General features: G+C 31.8%; 1 protein-coding gene across 2 annotated transcripts in view; it reads left to right on the top strand.

Annotated features, from left to right (window-relative positions):
• LOC137639086 (troponin C-like) overlaps nt 1-2,500 on the top strand; it is a 17,008-nt gene that overhangs the window by 12,692 nt on the left and 1,816 nt on the right. For both annotated transcript variants that reach the window (XM_068371411.1, XM_068371410.1), the window contains one exon: nt 1,269-1,388. In XM_068371411.1, the coding sequence (XP_068227512.1) occupies nt 1,269-1,388 (120 nt within the window). The remainder of the gene's footprint in view (nt 1-1,268; nt 1,389-2,500) is intronic.

Below are 2,500 nucleotides of genomic sequence, written 5' to 3'. Positions count from 1 at the left end.
AAATGAATATTTCCTATATAATCAATAAAAGCTTTAACAAAAAAAGAGGAAGAGAAATAAGATAAAATAGTGTGCCCAAGTGTACCCTCAAGCAAGAGAACTCTAACCCAAGAAAGTGGAAGACCATGGTACAGAGGCTATGGCACTACCCAAGACTAGAGTACAATGCTTTGATTTTGGAGTGTCCTTCTCCTAGAAGAGCTGCTGACCATACTTTTGAACCTTTATTCCCAGACAACCTGAAGGGGAAGTTGTTCAGTAGGATTACATAGGCCGTGTCGATCATACAAAAACCAAAATTGTAATCAAGTAGGATAAACATTGCTAGTGGTAATACAACAGAACTGAGGGTGTTTATTCAAAGGGGTTCGTTGAATTAAATTCACCCAATAAATATTATATCTCAGTGAATTAGAGTGACTTATAAAGGTTTGAATTTATTCTTATCAACAACTTTAATGACATGAAAAGAGCCACAAAAATATATGAATATATTCTCATCCTTATACGGCAAAATATTCATCTTATACAATATTTAGTTTCTAGATTATTTTAATACTAGGGTATCCGAACCGTTAAAAAGGAACTCTAAATATTTACTTAGGTATGCACAAACACACAGATTCAACCCTTCCCACCTCCTCCCCCTTTCCTAACTATAACACACTGGTTCGGCCATTTGTGGGGAATTATGGTTTCCGAGCGTACGTCTCGGGGCACTCCACCCCCCTAGGCGTGGCAGGAAGGAAATTATATATATATATATATATATATATATATATATATATATATATATATATGTGTGTGTGTGTGTGTGTGTGTGTGTGTGTATGCACACACAATATATATATATATATATATATATATATATATTAGATATAGATATATAAATATATCAGACAGGTTGCTTTTTATTATATAAGGGACAATTATTATTGGTGTAATCAACCATAATTCTCTTTCAAACAATTCAGGAATTGGATCAAGTCGCTTTTTAGTATCTGATATATAACGTTTCGTTACCCATCATCATATTAAGAATATTATTCATCCTCATATCAAGAATATTATTCATCCTCATATTAAGAATATTAAAGTCTGTTGTAACTCGTAAAGTTTAAAATTTACCTAGGAACTACATCAGATATATACTAGCTGAGCAAAAATAACCTAAAAATATTTTCTTCTATCACGTATAGTGACATCATAATGGCTGACTCTCATTGAAGGATATCTTGTTCCCAACGAAAATTATTTCTCCTTTTCAGGAACAGGAAAGCTGGACTTCGACGCCTTCGCCAAAGTAGTAGGTCACTTCCTTGAGGAGCAGGATGAGGAGGCCATGCAGAAGGAGCTGAAGGAGGCGTTCAGACTCTACGATAAAGAAGGTACAGTCCTAATTTTCCCCTTCTGCAGATAGTGTATTGAGGATTTTCAAGAGTTACCCATGAAAGAAAACGGGAATTTGATACTGAAAATGGGAAATATTCAAGGGTATTGGACTTGAATGGGAAAATGCATCACTATCGATAAATAAAAGTTAATAGCAAATGTCGTACGCGGTATAGATAACTAAAAATATTACATCTTTCTTCAGAACTCATTCTTTTAGGAATCTAGTGACGTCTAGATATTAATTAGTTGTTAGGTCATGTAAATTACCAAATTATTAATCAATTAGGTATGATCTAGTATAACATTACCGTCCGGGGACTTTCAATTTCCAAAACATTATTTCTTTCTTCTTTGACATGTAGTTTCACTATAAGCCCAAACACAACTTTTTCAGTGACTTTTTTTTTCAGTCTTATTCCATACCACTTATTATCTACCATAATTTTCTGTCAATATTGTAATTCTAAATGATAACTTACAAGTTTTAATCTACTCGCTTTTCTTCCATTTATAAATTATCTTTTATCCTTTTGCGAATATTCATAAGCTCAAACTGCACTTTATTTAGTGACTTGTTTTTTATTTGTCTAATTATATACCACTTATTATCTACCCTCACATTCTTCCAATCTTTTAATCCTAAATGAGAACTTACAGATTTTCATCTACACTTCTTTTTGCTATTTATAGATTATCACTTCTATCCTTTCGCGAATATTCTTAGATAAGGCAAGGCTGTTTTTTTTCTCTTATTCCTTACTTCTTATTATCTACCATCATGTTATTTCAATTTCATAATCTTATACGAAAATTTACAAATTGTCATCTACTCTCCTTTCTTCCATTTATAAATTATCATTTCTATCCTTTCGCGAATATTCTTAAATAAGGCAAGGCTGTTTTTTTCTTATTCCTTACTTATTATCTACCACCATGTTATTTCAATTTCATAATCTTGAACGAAAATTTACAAATTGTCATCTACTTTCTTCTATTTATAACTTAAATTATCACTTTTATCCTTTCGCGAATATTCATAAATAGGTCAAGGCTGTTTTTTGTATTATTCCTTACTTCCTACCATCATGTTATTTCAATTTAATAA

This window comes from Palaemon carinicauda, chromosome 4 (assembly GCF_036898095.1).
Source record: "Palaemon carinicauda isolate YSFRI2023 chromosome 4, ASM3689809v2, whole genome shotgun sequence".
In the NCBI taxonomy this organism is placed as follows: Eukaryota; Metazoa; Arthropoda; class Malacostraca; order Decapoda; family Palaemonidae; genus Palaemon; species Palaemon carinicauda.
This window is presented reverse-complemented; position numbering and strand designations above follow the sequence as displayed.